This window comes from Chiloscyllium plagiosum, unplaced genomic scaffold (genome assembly GCF_037043375.1).
Source record: "Chiloscyllium plagiosum isolate Xiang-an unplaced genomic scaffold, Cpla_swu_hap1 HiC_scaffold_3, whole genome shotgun sequence".
Classification (NCBI taxonomy): Eukaryota; Metazoa; Chordata; class Chondrichthyes; order Orectolobiformes; family Hemiscylliidae; genus Chiloscyllium; species Chiloscyllium plagiosum.
This window is the reverse complement of record NW_028270141.1, coordinates 59,944,009-59,962,869: the sequence shown is the minus strand read 5'-3', so window position 1 is coordinate 59,962,869 and position 18,861 is coordinate 59,944,009. Positions and strand designations below refer to the sequence as shown.

Here is an 18,861-nt window from a genome sequence, read left to right as displayed (position 1 = left end):
TCACAAGTTATTTCACCTGACGAAGGAACAGCGCTCCAAAGCTTGCGATTTCAAATAAACTTGCTAGGCTATAACCTGGTGTCATGTGATTTCTGACTTTGGCGATTCCAAGAAGCAGAAAATCTATCTAACCCAACCCTGTTCCTGGGTTATGGCCTCTTCTGAAGTATTTCCTGAAGCCAACACAAAAGCAGGCCTCGCAATCAGAACTGGTGACTATGTGGGGAGCCTGTCAAAGGCAGAACATGCACGCTGTGGAGTTAAAATCTTCCAGCGCTCAGAAAATCTTGGACTTCTGGATTTCCTGATAGGACTTCTGGATTTCCTGATAAGAATTCCACATTGCACTTGTGAATCCCATCTCAGGAAATATTAAGTGCTGTTTGCCTAGTAGCAAAATATTATTTTAATTTATGCAAATTAACATACCCGGCCTCAATGTAATGATTAATTGCAGCATCCAACTGTTTTTGTTGTACCAGATAGTCTCCCCAGGCTTCCTCCAATTTCACAACCTCGGATGGAGAAACAGTTCTAGACAACTCCACCGCTGAAATCAGATAAATAAAGTTTGATAAAGCCTTCAGCACAAATGGATCATTTCACCAAAATGAATCATAGAACATAGAATATAGAACAATACAGCGCAGAACAGGCCCTTCAGCCCTCAATGGTGCTCTGACCTGTGAACTATTCTCAGCTCGTCCCCCTACACTATCCCATCATCATCCATGTGCTTATCCAATGATTGTTTAAATCTCCGCAAAGTGGCTGAGTTAACTACATTGGCAGGCAGGGCATTCCACGCCCTTACCACTCTGAGTAAACAACCTGCCTCTGACATCTGTCTTAAATCTATCACCCCTCAATTTGTAGTTATGCCCCCTCGTACAAGCTGACGTCATCATCCTCGGAAAAAGACTTCCACTGTCTACCTTATCTAATCCTCTGATCATCTTGTATGTCTCTATCAAATCCCCTCTTCACCTTTTTCTTTCCAATGAGAACAGACCCAAGTCTCTCAGCCTTTCCTCATAAGACCTTCCCTCCAGACCAGGCACTTTTTCCAATGCTTCCACATCCTTCCCATTACAAATGAAATCTAACACACAGTATGCTTTCTTCACAGCACTATCAACCTGGGTGGCAACTTTCAGGGATCTATGTACATGGACTCCAAGATCCTTCTACACATCCACACTATCAAGAATCTTTCCATTGACCCGGTACTCTGCCTTCCTGTTATTCTTCTCAAAGTGAATCACCTCACAATTAGCTGCATTGAACTCCATTTGCCATCTCTCAGCCCAATTCTGCAGCTTATTGAAGTCCCCCTGCAACTTGTAACATTCTTCCAAACTGTCCACTACTCCACCAACCATCAAGCTTTCAGTGAAAGATAATTCCTACTGTAACAATTAGCAAATATTTAGAATAAAATAAAAACACAAATATGTTGACATGATGATTGAGAAAATAGATGGATGTGAGACAGGCTGGGCTGAGAAGTGGTCATCAGAGGGGCAGGAAGGTATATAACAAACGCCTGGAAAGATCAGTTGGGCTGAATATTATTGTCTGTAAATTCTGTGCAATTTTATACAGAATATAATCAGATCTTTTTTTTCTGTTGATATCATCGCCATCTAATTTGTCTATCTAGGTTAGAATACCAATTATAACGTAAAACAATAATCCAAATATTGAGAATGCTATATACCTTTCCTAAAGGCATTGCCCTTACGGTAGCAATCCAGTGCTCTTTGGTAATTCCCAATTTTTTCATAAAGGTCTCCAGCCTAGAGAAAAAAAAATCACTGATTCTCTATTGTGCAACTGACAATGTAAAATTTTTACATTGAATTTAGTTACTAGTCGCATAATAAACACAAGTGAACATCATGATTAGATGTGGTTCATTAATGTAATACTCATCATAATACAAGCTTAGATAGAACTAGCTGCTTTCATGTTAATTCTATATTTTCACCCTGTATTCTCCACTTAATTTTCTTCTGGTAATAATTTGATCCTTCTTTACTTTAAGATTCATTACTCCTGCATTTGTGATTTTCCGTACAACTCAAATGGTTACAAGCCTCCCAGAGTGGCCTTCCCAGGTGTGATACTAAGTCAGTCCCTTTCCTAATTTATTACACAATAAAGATGGTAAGAAACCCAATGAGAATCATTCAAATACCTTGGTGCTAGTAAAAGTGCCCTATTAAAATAGGCCATAATCTGTATAATAAGTTTCTCTGTTCCTGTGAAAAAGCTTCTGGCCTCCACTAGACAACTTGATAATATTGTAAACCATGAAAGAAAGGCCTGGTTCATGATTATTTTAATTCAAAGAAGAAGGAAGGAAAGGATGTTTTTAGCATCCAAAGAACACATTGTGAATAAATATTCAGCCAATCTGTCAATTTAATACTCATCCTGAATTGCACAAACAACATTTATTAGTAGGTACCAGATAAGTAAATATCACTGCATGGCCGAAAAAGAACAGCAGCATTGGATTATCTGTCTTCCTTGTCAAATTTCCAAAACTGTCAGACTGCACACCCAATACCCTGTGTAGCAAAAGTTCATCAGTTCATAACCCTTTTCTCAGACCAATTCTCAACTATCAAAGATCCTGAGATTCAATATATAACTCTGCATCTTCTGGATAACTCCTTTCTTCTCTCAGTTTGAGATCTCCTTCTCAATTCTCCTAATACCAAGATCCTACTTCTAGTGATCACATATCCACAAGCTGTCTAGATGTTCTCAGAATATTCCTCTCCACTCTTTCCAGAAAACAAATACACTTTTTTACTCAAAAAAACCTCCATGTCCCCAAGGCTGACAAACTTTCCCAATATTTCTGGACTACCTTTCCAATGGTCCCACATCCCAAGCTACCATAATAAGTCAGTGCTCCTGCTTATAGCATCTGATCTTTTTAACTAAGTCTAAAAATTAACATCAGCAAAACTATATTGATAAAATATCCAACAATAAACCACAAACGAAAATTTCATTTTCCAGCCTGAAATTTCATCAATTATATAACTACGGTCACAAAGACAGTCATTTTCATTTATTAATTCATTACAGATGGAGGCTTCACCCTTTAAGCCAAAATTAATTGCCATCAAGAAGGTGGTGGCGATCTGCGTTCTTGAACTGCTGTGGCCTATTTGGTGTAGACAGATGAGCAACACTGTTGGGGAGGGAATTCCATGATTTTGATCCTGCAACATTAAAGTAGCAACAATATATTCCAAAATCAGGGCAGTGTGCAGCTTTCAGGTGGTGGTGTTCCCACACATCTGCTCCCCTTGTCCTTCAAAATGGAAGTGGCTGTAGATTTGGAAGGTCCTGTCTATGGAACTTTGGTGAATTCTGCAGTGCACCTTTCTGTACACCATTGCTACTACACATTAATGATGGAGGGAATTAATGTGTCCAGATGTAGTGACAATCAAGTGGGCTACTTTGGCCTGGATGGTGTCAGGTTTCCAGAGTATTGTTGAAGTTGCATTCATCCAGGCAAGAGGGAAATATTAACATCTGTTCTGCCTTGTTGTTGATGGACATGTATTGAGAATGTCAGGAGGTGAGTTATTTATTGCAGGAGTCCTAGTTTCTGACCTGTTCTTGTAGCCACAGCATTTATACGGCTAGGTCAGTTCAGTTTCTGATCAATGGTAAAGAATCTAGATTGTGATGAGGCCAGTAGACGAATAGCTCTGGTGGAATGCAAGTGAGCATCAATAAGCAAGTTATTGCTAAGCAAATGTTACTTAATAGCAATGTCCACTACACAATACGTCACTTAATGCATAACCAATAGTATGGTAACTGGACGAATTGGACTTGTCTTGCTTTTTCACAGAGTACAGTTGGAGCTTAATAGATGAACCAATGGGCCAAGGAGTGGCAGATGGAGTTTAATTTAGATAAATGTGAGGTGTTGAATTTTGGTCATGCAAATTAGGGCAGGACAAATTACAGCCAATGGTGGAACCCTCGGGTGTGTTGCTGAACAAAGAAACCTAGGGGTGCAGGTGCACAGTTCCTTGAAAGTTGAATCATGGGTAGACAGGATGGAGAAGAAGGTGTTTGGCAGGCTTGCCTTTATTGGTCGTAACATTAAGTGTAGGAGTTGTCATGTCATGTTGTGGCTGTACAGGACATTGGGGAGACCACTTTTAGAATACTGCGTACAATTCTGGTCACCCTTCTATAGGAGAGATGTGTTTAAACTTGAGAGGGTGCAGTAAAGAATTTCAAGGATGTTGCCACGACTGGAGGGTTTGAGTTCTGGTGAGAGGCTGAATACACTGGGACTTTTCTCCCAGGAGTTCAGAGACTGAGTGGTGACCTCATAAAGGTTTATAAAATAATGAAGGGAATGGATAAGGTGAATAGTCAAGGCCTTAAAAATGACAAAAATGGGGAGTCCAAAACAAGAGGGTAGATGTTTAAGGTGAGAGACATTTTGTCACCATAATAGGTAACATCATCAGTGAGCCTTCAGCAAAGCACTGGTGTTATGGCCCACTTTTTATTTATTTGTTTAGGTTTCCTTGGGTCAGTGATGCCATTTCCTGTTTTGATGTTGTTTCCTGTTCTTTTCCTCAGGGGGTAGTAAATGGGATCCAAGTCAATGTGTTTGTTTATTGTTGATGTGTTGACTTGGATCCCATTTACCACCCCTGGGAAAAGAACAGGAAATGATATCACCACAGGAAATGACATCACCGATCCAACAAAACCTAAACACACAAAATAAAAAGCAAGCCATACCACCAGTGCTTCATCGGAGGCTCACTGATGATGTTACCTAATATGGTGACAAAATGTCTGAAAATGAACCTTCCAGCTCAGCGAGCAAACTTATATCCGATCCTTATGGCATACCACTGGTCACAGGCCTCCAGTTTGAAACGCAACCCTCCACCACCACCCTCTGTCTTCTACTTTCAGCTAGTTCTGTATCCAAATGGCTAGTTCACTCTGTATTCCAAGAGATCTAACTTTACTAACCAGTCTACAATGAGGAACCTTGTTCAATGCCTTACTGAAGTCCATATAGATCACATTTACTGCTCCACCCTCATCATTCCTCTTCAATATTTCTTCAAAAACCTCAATCAAGTTTGTGAGACATGATTTCCCATGCACAAAGCCATGTTGACTATCCCTAATAAGTCCTTACCTTTCCAAATACATGTATATCCTGCCCATCAGGATTCTCTCCAACAACTTGCCGACCACTAATGTCAGGCTCACCAATCTACAGTTCCCTGGCTTTTCCTTACCACCTTTCTAAAATAGTGGCACCACGTTAGCCAACCTCCAGTCTTCCGGCACCTCACCTGTGACTAGTGATGATACAAGTATCTCAGCAAGGGGCCCAGCAAACAATTCCCTGGCTTCTGACAGTGCTTATAGGGTACACTTGATCAGGTCCTGGGGCGTTTATCCACCTTTATGCGTTTCAAGACATCCAGCAACTCCTCCTCTGTAATATGGACATTTTTTAAGATGTCGCCATCTATTTCCCTATATCTTCCATGTCCTTCTCCACAGTAAACACAGATGCAAAATACTCATTTAGTATCTCTCCCATCTCCTGTGGCTCCACACAAATACTGCCTTGCTATCTTGAGTTACCCTCTTGTCCTTAATTTATTTGTAAAAGGAATTTCCTTAACCTTATTTGTCAAAGGTTGCATGCCCCTCTTTTGCCCTCCTGATTTCCCTCTTAAGTATACTCCTACTGCCTTTATACTCTTCTTAGGATTCACTCGATCTCTGCTGTCTATACCTGACCTCTGCTTCCTTCTTTTTCTTAACCAAACCCTCAATTTCTCTAGTCATCTAGCATTCCCTACACCTACCACCCTTGCCTTTCACCTTAACAGGAATATACTGTCTCTGGACTCTCATTATCGCATTTCTGAAGGCTTCCCATTTTCCAGTCAACCCTTTTACCTGTGAACATCTGCCCCCAATCAACTTTTGAAAATTCCTCCCCAATACTGTCAAAACTGGCCTTCCTCCAATTTAGAACTTCAACTTTTAGATCTAGTCTATCCTTTTCCATCACTATTTTAAAACTAATAGTACTATGGTCACTGGCCCCAAAGTGCTCCCCCGCTGACACCTCAGTCACCTGCCCTGCCTTATTTCCCAAGAGTCGGTCAAGTTTTGCACCTTCTCTAAGAGGTACACCACATACTGAATCAGAAAATTTTCTTGTAACAAATTCCTCTCCATCTAAACCCTTAACACTATGGCAGTCCCAGTCTATGTTTGGAAAGTTAAATCCCCTACCATAACCACCCTATTATTCTTACAGATAACTGAAATCTCCTTACAGATTTGTTTCTCAATTTCTCACTGACTATTAGAGTGTCTATAATACAATAAGGTGATCATCCCTTTCTTATTTCTCAGTTCCACCCAAATAATGTCCCTGGATGTATTCCCAGGAATATCCTCCATAGGTACAGCAGTAATGTTATGATATCCAGCCCCATGTTCCGAACCATACCCTGAGTTCATCTGCCTTCCCTGTTAGACCCCTTGCATTGAAATAAATGCAGTTTAATTTATCAGTCCTATCTTGTTCTCTGCTTTGTTCCTGCCTCCCCAGACTGTTTGACTTGCTCCCTTTCCCAAGCATACCATTCTCAGTTTGATATTTTTCCTCACTATCTCCCTGAGTCTCACCCACTCCCATGACTAGTTTAAATCCTCCTGAGCAGCTCTAGCTAATCTCCTTGCCAGTATATTAGTTCTCTTCCAATTCAGGTGCTATCCACCGTTCTTGTACAGATCACACATGAAGAGATTCCAATGATCTAGAAATGTGTATCCTTCTCACCTGCACCAGCGCCTCAGCGCATCTGCTCTGTTCCTCCGATTCCTACCCTCACTAGCTCATTGCACCAGGAGTAATCCAGATATTACTACCGTCGAGGACCTCCTTTTTAAATTCCTGCCTAACTTTCTATATTCTCCATTCAGAATCTCATCCTTTTCCCTTCCTATATCATTGGTTCCAATGTGTACAATGACCTCCTGCTGGTCCCTCTCCTCTTTGAGAACATTCTGCACCCTCTCCGAGATATCCTTGATCCTGGCAACTGGAAGGCAACACACCATTCTGATTTTTCGCTGCTAGCCACAGAAACATCTGTGCCTCTGACTAGAGAGTCTCCTATCACAATTGATGGCTTGGAACCCGATGTACCCCTCATCACGTTTGAGCCAGTCTCGATACCAGAACCATGGCTGTTTGTGCTACATTCCCCTGAGATGGGGATAGTCACAGGAGATTCCTGCAATACCTGCCCACCTTTCCTACCTTTCTTGGAATTAACCCATCTACCAGACTGTATCTGCGGCTTTTCTGCCTTTCTATTACTGCAAACCATCACACCCCCTAGTTCCTGTAAACTTCTCATTGCCTTTAACTGCCGCTCCAACCAATCCATGCAATCCATGATTCACAACCAAGGACACTTCCTGCAGACATAATCATCAGTAACATGGAAACTCTCCATAAACTCCCACATCTGACAGGAAGAGCACTTCACTCCATTAAAGGCCATCTTTGCTCCTTCACAATCCACACACCCAGAAAATAGCACCATCTTATTGCTGTATAAAACAGTGTTCCAGGCTAACTTAGTACTTATGGTTTATATTTTTAAAATTTAATCAAGAGACAATTCTTATTAAAACATATAATCAAGAAAGAACCCAATCTACTCACTACTGTAGACTTATAGCAAGGTTACACGTAAAAGCTATGCACTTACTTATTCCTGTGCTGTGAGCTCTCCCACACAGGTTCCTCCAAGCTCAGCTGTGAATTTCGCTATGTTAATTTTTCTCAGACATCCTCCAATGTCCAGAGATACATAAACTCAAACAACAAAGGCAGTAACTGTGCAGATTTACTGCTGTGTCAGTTAGCAGTATAGGTTTCTTTGTCACAGGCCACCAGTCCAAAAAAACAACGCTCCACCACCCTCTGTCTCTTACGTTCAAGCCAATTTTGTATCCAATTCACTAGCTGCTTCCCCTACATCCCATGTAATCTAGCCTTGCTAATCAATCTACCATGCGGAACCTTGTCGAATGCTTTGTTGAAGTCCATATAGACAATGTGTATAGTTCTGCCCTTATCAATCTTCTTTGTCACCTCTTCAAAAAACTCAAACGAGTTAGTGAGACATGATTTCCCATGCACAAAACCATGCTGGCTATCCCTCATCAGTTCTCACCTTTCAAAATGCATGTAAATCCTTCCCTCAGAATTCCCTCCATCAACATACTTACTACTAATGAAAGACTCACTGGACTATAGTTGTCTGGCTCTTCCTCATAGCCTTTCTTAAATAATGGCACCACATTAGCCAACCTCCAGTCTTCCAGCACCTTACTTGTGGCTATCGATGACAAAAATGTCTCAGCAAGAGACCCAGCCATCTCTTCTGTAGTTTCCCACAAAGTTCTGTGAAATACCTGATCAGGTCTCTGGGTTTTATCAATCTTTGTGCATTTTAGGATTTCCAGCACCTCCTCTGCTGTAATATGAACTCTTTTCAAGACTTCACTATTTATTTCCCTGAGTTCTCTAGCCTCCATTTCTTTCTCAATAGTAAAATCTGACAAAAAATATTCATTTAATATCTTTTCCATCTCCTGATGTTAAACACAAAGACAACCTTGTTGGTCTTTAAAGGGTCCTACTCTCTCTCTTTCTTGCTTTCTTGTTGTTAATGTATTTGTAGAGTCTTTTGGATAATCGTTAACCTTATCAGCCAACGCTATATCGTATGCTTTATTTCTCTTCCTGATTTTTTTATCTGAATGCCCCTACACTCCTTATGCTCTTCAAGAGATTCAGTTGGTCCCTAGTTTCCGCGTACTTTATAGCAGAATAGTTTAGTATCTCAAACATTGACAGCTACGCTGATTTTCAAATGGGCCCTATTCTCTCCTCAGTTATTGTTTTGCCCTTAATGTATTTATAGAATCTATTTGGATTCTCCTTGACTTCTTAATTCTATTTGCCCTGCTGACTTCTCTCTTAAGTTTACTCCTACCGCTCTTATACTCTTCTAGGGATTCATGCAATCCCAGCTGATATATGCCATATTCTTTTTCTTGATCAAGGCCTCAATTTCTTTCGTCATCAAGCATTCCCTACACCTAGCAGCCTTATCCTTCATACTTACAGGAACATAGTGTCTCATTATTAAATGCCTCCCACTTCCCAACTGGCCCTTTACCTGCAAATAGCCTCCCCCAAGCAATTTTTTAAAAATTTGTTTCTAATACCATCAAAATAACAATAGCTTGGTGAGAGGAGCAACAAATGCTGGAATATAAATCTTGAGAACTATTGCCAGAATACTGTCAGGGCTTTTGCATGTCTAGTGCCTTCAGCAGTTTCTTGATGTCAAAGAAAATTGAACTGGCTGAAGACAAACATTCATCAATTTGGAGACGTCTGTCAGAAGCCAAGGTGTATCATCTACTCAGCACATTTGGCTGATGATAGATGCTAATTCTTCAGCCCTATTTTATCAACCTTTTCTGAAATTTTAGGCTCCCCTATTGCGAATGAATATATTTGTGGAACCTCACTGATACGGCAGGACTGCAGAGCTTAGATGTCATCAGTAGTTATGGAATCACTTAGCTACTTGGCATGCAGGTAATCCTGCACTGTAGCTTCACCAGGTGACACCACATTTTTAGGTAGGTTGGTGTAGCTCCTGATGTGCTGTCCTGCATATTTCATTGAGTTAAGATGGATTGCCTGATTTGATGGTTATGTTTGACAACGATATGCCAGGCCATGAAGTTGCAGACTGTAATTGAGCACAAATCTGCTGCTGCTGCTGCTGACAGTCCACAGTAACTCATTGATGCTTGTCTTGAGTTGCTAAATCTATTCAAAGTCTATCTCATTTAGTATGGTGGTAGTAACACATAACAGTGGAGGGCATTGTAATGTGAAGAAGTGACTCTGCAAGGATCTGTGGTGGCCACTCCTACCAATACAGTATTGGTAGATGTATCTGCGACTGGCAGATTGATGAGGACAAGGTAAAGTACATCTTTCCTTCTTGTTAGTTCACTCATCACCCACTCTGGACTGAGTCCAGCAGGAATGTCTTTTAGAGGACTCAAACAACTTGGTCACTGGTAATGCTGAGTTACTCTTGGTGGGTACTACTACTTGGCACGAGACTTCATGGGGTAAAAAGTCAATATTAGAGACTCTCAAGGCAATTCCCTCCTGACTATATACCATTGTACTGCCGCTGCTAGGTTTGTCCTGCTGGTGGGGCATAACATACCAAGGGAAGATGATGGCAAAAATGATTTCATGGATATGACCATGGTTTAACTGTTCTGAGATAACTCTCTCAATTTTAACATAATCCTTAGATGTTAGTAAGAACTCTGCAGGTCAACAGGTTGAGTTTGATATTGATGGTTTTTGCGCCTAGGCTGGTTTCTGATGCCTAGTCTGGCCTAGTTTTCTTCTATATATTCGATGCAACCAAATCGCTTGCTAGGCTATTTCAGAGGACAGTTGCTATTGGTCTGGAGTCACACGTAGGCCAAACGAGGTAAGGACACCAGATTTTCTTGCAGAATTTGCCTACAGAGCATTAGTAAACCAGACAGATTTTTACAACAATCAACAAGAACTTCATGCTCATCATTACATCATTTCTTTAAATTCTAATTTTACCACCTGTTGTGGTGAAATTCAAATCCTTATCCTCAGATAATTACCTCAGTGTCTAAATGAGTAGTCCAGCAACAATAAGACTACACCATTATTTCCTCCAAGAAGGCAACTTTCAGACTGAGAATTAACAGCTAATATATAAAAAGACAACACAAAACTACAGATAGTCCTAATACCCACCCTTTCATAGAAATCCCCCTTAATTAAGGCTGCAGCAATTCTATTGATGATATCACTGTTTGTCATAAGTTCATTTTGACTCAATACTAATCGAGCAGCTTTTGCAGGCAGGCCAGCTTTCAAATAGAGATTAATGGCACCAGGGTAATCTCCTTCATTCTCTTTCACTTCTCCTGCCTTTTCATCTTGATTTGTTTCCATCAGCCATTTGTAATAACTCCGTCTAAGATTGTCCAATTCAGGGTGACCCTAAAGGAAAAGCCAAAACAGTTATAAATTAGATAGCACATTGCTTTCCACAGAAAGTTAAATTTTATTTTGATATTTTTCAACCTTTATTTATTTCCAGGTGTTATTCACAGTTATTGTTATAGTCATATAAAAATTGATTATAAAGAATAAACTTTGAATGTACATTATCACACAGTCGTTACTGAATTACTGCAGTTTTCCGTTAAGCATTTTTCAATTTGTCACAGGTATCTACTGAGGGAATGAGATAATCCAAACCTTAATTCTATGGTCTAAAGAACTTCCTTTAGTTAGAACTTTTGAGAAGGAATATAGTACCTTACTAATTTCTAATGGTTTGTACAATACAAGACATTCATAATTTAAAACAAGATTTTTACAACTTGAATGCTGGTATAGCAAACTTTGTTTTAACTGGTACCTCATGAACCAGTACTCTCAATAAACTAGCAAAAGTTATATACCTGAAATACCAGATGTTTACTGTATTGTTGTGATCTACATGATATCTAAATGGTCATTTAAGGGTGCGAGTGAGAAGGCTTTTTGCTGGTAAGTTTTCTTTGTTATTATTTATTGATTTATGCTGTAAATAAATTATAACAGGGATGTGCATAATCCCTGCATTACATTTCTTTTACTTAGTACATGTATGTATTTTTGCATTGATTATGTAGACCTCTTGATTAACCAGAATATTTGATCAACTGGTACACACCTGGTCCCATTAGTGCCAGTTAATAAAATGTTTGTGTACTTTGTTTTCTCTGGTACTTCAAAAGAGCAGCTCAATTTCTGACTCAGCCTTAGTATTATTTAATGTCAGCATAAATTTTCTTTTCTCATATTAAAATTTACAGACTTCACAAAAAGTTTTAGTTTGTCACTCTGCCATCTCAGGTTTCTGAATTCATTCTATTTTTGTAATTGCCCAATATAACATTTAACTCAGTTGGCTGGATTGTTGGTTTGCAGAACAGTATGATGACTAGAGCATGGTTTCAATTCCCATCCCTGGTCTGAGGTTACCATGAAGGACTCTCCTTCTCAACCTCTTCCCTCATCTGAGATATGGTGGCCCTCAGGTTAAATCACCACCAGTTGCTTTTCTCTAATAAGAGAGTAAGACCCTATGGTTTGGGTATTCCTGATGAAGGGCTTTTGCCCGAAATGTCGATTTTCCTGCTCTTTGGATGCTGCCTGAACTGCTGTGCTTTTCCAGCACCACGCTAATCAAGATGACTATGACGACACAACCAATAGAATATACGGACTGAATTGCATTTCAGAATTTAGAAACTGGCATCCAATTTCTACACAAGCTTCCATAGACATAAGCAAGTTAAATCAACAACATTTTTTGAAATGAAGGACAGTTTTTTTTTTAGATTAGATTAGATTACAGTGTGGAAACAGGCCCTTCGGCCCAACAAGTCCACACCGACCCGCGGAAGCGAAACCCACCCATACCCCTACATTTACCCCTTACCTAACACTACGGGCAATTTCGTATGGCCAATTCACCTGACCCTGCACATCTTTTTGGATGGTGGGAGGAAACCGGAGCACCCGGAGGAAACCCACGCAGACACGGGGAGAACGTGCAAACTCCACACAGTCAGTCGCCTGAGGCGGGAATTGAACCCAGGTCTCTGGCGCTGTGAGGCAGCAGTGCTAACCACTGTGCCACCGTGCCGCCCACAGTTGTAGGAAGATTACTGGTCACATCAGGAGAACTCTGCTGCCCAATTCAAATAATGCCATTTGATATTTTATATCCATGTAAGATCGCAGATTAAATCTCAGCTTAATGCCTAATCTTTAAATTAAGCAAAAATTATTAATTCAGTAATGTTTTCTAATTTGGAAAATTGGATAAAACACAAGCAATTCAAAACACACTTCATCAGAGATTAGACGAGACTTCACAAACCTGAAAAATTAAAAATTTCTTTTTACTGATGCTGCTGAGTATTGCTAACATTTTCAGTTCTTATTTCAGATTTTCAGCATCGATAAGATTCAGCTTTTGTCTTTTTTCACTATCTTGTCCCCTGTTTGTCATTCTTTTGTGAATAAGCATTCAATATTTACTCATCTGGCAACTAACACCCAACCTGAGCTACTGTAGCCATCGAGATTTCACTATGCCCGTCAATATGCAGAACAAGTTACCTTGGCTTCAGCAACCATAATACATTCATCCCACATGTGTAGTTCCTGATACATATCCATGGCTTTATCAACAGCATTCTAAAGAAAGATTGACATTTGTTTAAATAATATTCTAAAAACAAGTAGTAACATGCTGAAAAAATAATGCAATAATTTTAATGCCTGTTAAATTTTGGGTGCTCTACACAGAAAACAAACTGACAGCATTCTAAGCTTAACATTCCATTGTCTATGCACATTTCAAACAAAAACCCAAAGCACTTTACATTTAGAACGTACATGATAAATAAGGATATAGACTTTCACAGAAGTTCATTGTGTAATATAAAAGTGATGGATGCTTGGGAGTAAATAGAAAGTAGTTGAGAATTGCAGAGAAAAATGGGCCCACTCCATTGGGTAGGAGCAGGGCTTTATCTGTCCTTAGAAGGAAATGCTGCATGGTAGTGTCAGTTTTAATGCAGTTTTCACCAAGACAGTAAATATCCACTTGCAACGGGCAAGTACATTATTATTAGATTTAAATCAAGAGTCCAATGATTTTAATTGGATCCTGGTGCTATTTTTAATCTCTAAACGAGAAGTATAATGATGGATAATCCGAGTAATATTGGATGGAATAAGCATTGAATGGGAATTTGAGGAGTTCTTTCAATAGTCATTCAACTACTGGCACTCAGATTATTGTTATCTATGTGCAATTTACATTCTTGATTACTTCACGTCTTTACATTAGATGTAATTTTATTTTAGTTTTCCTCTAGATTAGATTAGATTCCTTACAGTGTGGAAACAGGCCCTTCGGCCCAACAAGTCCACACCGACCCTCCGAAGAGCATCCCACCCAGACCCATTCCCCTACATTTAACCCAGACTAATGCACCTAACACTTTGGCCATGCTAAATTGCCCAATCACCTAACCTGCACATCTTTGGACTGTGGGAGGAAACCGGAGCACCCGGAGGAAACCCACACAGACACGGGGAAAATGTGCAAACTCCACACAGACAGTTGCCCGAGGCAGGAATTGAACCCGGGTTCCTGGCGCTGTAAGGCTTCAGTGCTACTGAGCCTACTTTGAAACATGCAAGAAACCCAGCAGTTGAGATTGAAATCGTTCTCTATCCAAATGGTTAGTTCTCCCTGTATTCCATGAGATCTAACCTTGCTAACCAGTCTCCCATGGGGAGCCTTTCCGAATGCCTTACTGAAGTTCATGTAGATCATGTCCACTGCTCTGCCCTCATCGATGCTCTTTGTTATTTCTTCAAAAAACTCAATCATGTTCATGAGACATGATTTCCTAAGCACAAAGCCATGTTGACTATCCCTAATCAGCCCTTTACCTTCCAAATATGTGTAAATCCTTTCTCTCAGGATTCCCTCCAACAACTTGCCCACCACCGACGTCAGACTTGCCGGTCTATAGTTCCCTGGCTTGTCCTGACCACCTTTCTTAAATAGTGGTACCACGTTAGCCAACCTCCAGTCTTCCAGCACCTCACCTGTGACTTTCGATGATAGAAATATCTAAGCAAGAGGCCCAGCAATCAATTCTCTAGCTTCCCACAGAGTTCCAAGGTTCACCTGATCAGGTCCTGGGGATTTATCCACTTTTATGCGTTTCAAGACATCCAGGACTTCTTCCTCTGTAATGTGGACATTTTTCAAGATGTCACCATCTATTTCCCTACATCCTATATCTTCCATGTCCTTTTCCACAGTAAATACTGATGCAAAATACTCGTCTAGTATCTCCTCTATCTCCTGCGGCTCCACACAAAGGCCGCCATGATTATATCTGAGGTGTCCTATTCTCTCCCTCGTTACCCTTTTGTCCTAATGTAATTGCAAAAACCTATGGATTCTCCATAACCCTATTTGCCAAAGCTATCTCATGTCCCCTTTTTACCCTCCTGATTTCCCTCTTAAGTGTACTGCCTATACTTCCCTACTGCCTTTATACTCTTCGAAGGATTCACTCAATCTATCCTGCCCATACCTGACATATGCTTCCTTCATTTTCTTGACCAAATCCTCAATTTCTTCAGTTATCCAGCATTCTCTACACCTACCAGCCTTTCCTTTCAGCTCCTCCACCGCCACTCCCTCACCACCTGAAGCCTGGAGGAAGAACATCTCATCTTCCGCCTCAGGACCCTTCAACCCCGTGGCATCAATGTGGACTTTGCTACTTTCATCATTTCACCTCACCGCACCTTAACCCAGTTCCAATCTTCCAGCTCAGCACTGTTCTCATGACTTCTCTCACCTGTCAATCTTTTTCCCACCCTTCCGCTCCACCCTCCTCTCCGATCAGTCACCTTCAACCCCACCTCCATCCACCTATTGCACTCTCAGCTACCTTCTCCCAATTTATCTCTCCACCCCCGAGGCCTCCAGCCTCATTCCTGATGAAGGGCTTTTGCTCGAAATGTTGATTCTCCTGCTCCTCGGATGCTGGCTGACCTGCTGTGGTTTTCCAACACCACACTAATCTTGACTCTAATCTCCAGTATCTGCAGTACCCACTTCTGCCTAACCTTTCCTTTCACCCTATATGTATAATAGGAATATAGTGTCTCTGGACTCTTGTTATCTCATTTCTGAAGGCTTCCCATTTTCCAACCATCCCTTTACTTGCTAATATCTACCCCCAAATAGCTTTTGAAAGTTCTTGCCTAATACCTCCAAAATTAGTCTTCCTTCAATTTAGAACTTCAACTTTTATATCTGGTCTGTCCTTTTCCGCCACTATTTTAAAACTAATAGAATTATGGTCGCTGGCGCCAAAGTGCTCCCCCATTGACACTTCAGTCACCTGCCCTGCCTTATTTACCAAGAGTAGGTCAAGTTTTGCACTTTCTCTAGTAGGTACATCCACATACTGAATCAGAAAATTTTCTTATACTTACTTAATAAATTCCTCGCCATCTAAACCCTTAACACTATGGCAGTCCCAGTGTATGTTTGGAAAGTTAAAATCCCCTACCAAAACCACCAGGATCGGTGCTGGGTCCATTACTTTTCTTCATTTATAAAAAATGATTTAGACGTGAACATAGGAGGTATAGTTAGTAAGTTTGCAGATGACATCAAAATTGGAGGTATAGTGGACAGTGAAGAAGGTTACCTCAGATTGCAACGGGATGTTGACCAGATGGGCCAATGGGCTAAGCAGTGACAGATGGAGTTTAATTTAGATAAATGCCAGGTGTTGCATTTTGGGAAAGCAAATCTTAGCAGGATTATACGCTTAATTTTAAGGTCCGAGGGAGTGTTGCTGAACAAAGAGACCTTGGAGTGCAGGTTCATAGTTCCATGAAAGTAGAGTCACAGGTAGATAAGATAGCGAAGAAAGCGTTTGGTATGCTTTCCTTTATTGCTTAGAGTATTGAATATAGGAGTTGGGAGGTCATATTACGGCTATACAGGACGTTGATTAGGCCACATTTGGAATATTGCTTGCAATTCTGGTCTCCTTCCTATCGGAAGGATGTTATGAAACTTGAAACGATTCAGGAAAGGTTTACAAAGATTGTGCCAGGGTTGGAGGATTGAGCTATAGGGAGAGGTTGCATAGGCTGGGCTGTTTTCCTGGAGTGGAGGAGACTGAGGGGTGTCCTCATAGAGGTTTATAAAATCATGAAAGGCATGGATAGGATAAATAGACAAAGTCTTTTCCCTAGAGTGGGGAAGTCCAGAACTAGAGGGCATAGGTTTAAGGTGAGAGGAGAAAGATATAAAAGAGACCTCAGGGACACCTTTTTCACACAGTGGATGGTGCGTGTATGGAATGAGCTGCAATGGAAGTCGTGGAGACTGGTACAAATGCAACATTTAAAAAGGCATCTGGATGGGTATATGATTAGGAAGGGTTTGGAGGAATATGGACCGGGTGCTAGCAAGTGGAACCAGATTAGGTTGGGATAGCTGGTCGGCATGGACATGTTGGACCGAAGGTTCTGTTTCCGTGCTGTACATCTCTATGAGTCAGCTATACTTAAAGGACCTGGATCTTGAAGTACCTGCAATACTTGGAAAGAAACCAGTGGATTACTCAGAGGCATCTTGCTCTGTTCATGGAATCTTTGCAACTCAGTTATGAAGCATCAATATGGTTGCCTATTTGTGTCAGGGTCAGAATTTTCCACTAGCTGTTTTCTTGCATAGCCCATGTAATGTTGCTTCAGGACATTAGGCACATTTGGAATGCTAGATTTGCTGAGTTTGGCACTATCCTAATATCATATAGCTTAACAATTGATCCAATGACAGGATCCTAAATCAGTGCCTGTCTTGTCCATTCACAAAAATGGAGTAAAGCCGCAAGTTGAGATCTGTAGCAGTGCTATTTAAAATGATAAAATTTGGAAGGGCAATGTAAAATGAATGATGTAATACTAAAATGCAGAGGGCCCTGGAGCTACATATGTACAAGTCATTGACAGTGACAGGATTCATTATGAAAGTGATGGTTGGTTACTAACTATACCTCCTACGTTCACATCCAAATCATTTATATAGGATTCTGGGCTTTACTCAAAACAGCATCGAGATAAGAAAGCAGTTTTGGTTAACTTTTATAAAAACACTAGTTCAAATTCAACTGGCACCATGTATTCATTTTTAGGCAACAAGATTTAGACAAGATGTGAAGGCTTAAGAGAAGATGCGACAAAGATTCATGTTAATGGTACTAGAGATGGAATACTTCACACAAGAGGGTAAATTAGAGATGTTGGAGTTGTTCTCCCTGAAAGAAATTAAGGTTGAGAAAAAATTTAAGAGGTATTTAAAATCATGTGAGGTCTAAGCAAGATAGATAGTGAGAAAATGTTCCAGTACATTCAAATGTTGAGAAGTAGACAGGACGGAATTAAGGATCAAATTGACAAAAGAACTAGAGGTGAAAAGAAGAAAAACTAATGGTTACAATGTGGAATGCACTAACAGTGACAGATTGAATCAAGTTAAAAATCACACAACACCAGGTTATAGTCTAACAGGCCTGTTGGTCTATAACCTGGTGTTGTGTGATTTTTAACTTTGTACACCCCAGTCCAACACCTGCATCTCCAAAAGATTGAACGAAGGCTTTCAAGAGGGATGTGTATTTTTATGTGAAGAAAACATTTTCAGTACAATGGGTAAAAGGCTGGTGAGTGGAACTAGCTGACTTTAAAGGCCTGCCAAAACAAAACAGCTGCAGTAAAAAGCAGTCCTTTAAAAGTTCAATAGCTGAAACCCTCCCAAAGATTACATCATGATTTTTGTATCATTTATAGTGCTTTAGTGGATTGAAAAGTTGCAAATACAGCTGCTGAGAAAAATGAAACAGTAAAATTGTTAAATAAGTGACATTGTTTAAAGACATACATTTCACATTAAACATATAGGCTTTATATGCCTATAAATTGATGCAGAGTAACAATTACTCTCAAGATAGTTTCATTAAGATGGAAGAAAT

The 18,861-nt window shown here is 40.3% G+C and overlaps 1 protein-coding gene across 2 annotated transcripts in view; it reads right to left on the bottom strand.

Annotated features, from left to right (window-relative positions):
- ift172 (intraflagellar transport 172) overlaps positions 1 to 18,861 on the bottom strand; it is a 291,193-nt gene that overhangs the window by 145,865 nt on the left and 126,467 nt on the right. For both annotated transcript variants that reach the window (XM_043682226.2, XM_043682236.2), the window contains 4 exons: positions 13,391 to 13,468; positions 10,964 to 11,212; positions 1,721 to 1,799; positions 430 to 550 (listed from right to left, as the gene is read on the bottom strand). In XM_043682226.2, coding sequence (XP_043538161.1) covers positions 430 to 550; positions 1,721 to 1,799; positions 10,964 to 11,212; positions 13,391 to 13,468 — 527 coding nt within the window. The remainder of the gene's footprint in view (positions 1 to 429; positions 551 to 1,720; positions 1,800 to 10,963; positions 11,213 to 13,390; positions 13,469 to 18,861) is intronic.